This window comes from Penaeus monodon, chromosome 21 (genome assembly GCF_015228065.2).
Source record: "Penaeus monodon isolate SGIC_2016 chromosome 21, NSTDA_Pmon_1, whole genome shotgun sequence".
Classification (NCBI taxonomy): domain Eukaryota; kingdom Metazoa; phylum Arthropoda; class Malacostraca; order Decapoda; family Penaeidae; genus Penaeus; species Penaeus monodon.
In genome coordinates this window covers 43,736,006-43,736,539 of record NC_051406.1, presented here as the reverse complement: position 1 = coordinate 43,736,539, position 534 = coordinate 43,736,006, and the positions used below count along the sequence as shown (strand labels likewise).

General features: G+C 40.8%; 1 protein-coding gene across 1 annotated transcript in view; it reads left to right on the top strand.

The window, feature by feature from the left end:
- Positions 1-534, top strand: part of LOC119586686 (putative neural-cadherin 2) — a 43,803-nt gene that overhangs the window by 33,571 nt on the left and 9,698 nt on the right. Inside the window, exon 9 of the mRNA XM_037935418.1 lies at positions 369-531. Coding sequence (XP_037791346.1) covers positions 369-531 — 163 coding nt within the window. The remainder of the gene's footprint in view (positions 1-368; positions 532-534) is intronic.

Genomic DNA, 534 nt, shown 5'->3' with positions numbered 1-534 from the left:
TACATGTACACACTATTTTAATTCTAACTTCGGAGTATATCATGCATGTGATTAAACTTTATGAACTAATACACATATTGTGAATATATGAACTGCAACATTTTATATCAGCCAATCAAATTCGCTGTTACAAATGAAGGGTGTGGCTTTCGTAAGTAAATAAAGTAAGCCATTAATATAATCATTAATATGTTGGTCTGTAACGTCTCACCTCCGCATAAATAAGTACAATAATAAAAAAAGATAAATAACATTAAAACAAAAAAAGATAAAATACAACACAAAAAGGATACTTATTGAAAAAAAGCGTTTCAAAGAAAGGGAAGAAGAAGAAAGCTAATGTGTTCCCTCCCCCCCGCCCCTCCAAGGTGGTGCCAGGCAGCGGGCGTGGGTGGCAGATGTTCCGAGTGGAAGGGCGGCAGAGCGGAAGTCCCGGGGGAGACCTCCGTGCTATGAGTCCGCTCGACTACGAGAACCCAGAGCACAGAAAAGGCTTCCGTTTCCGAGTGCAGGTCACAGACATGGTAGGTGGTA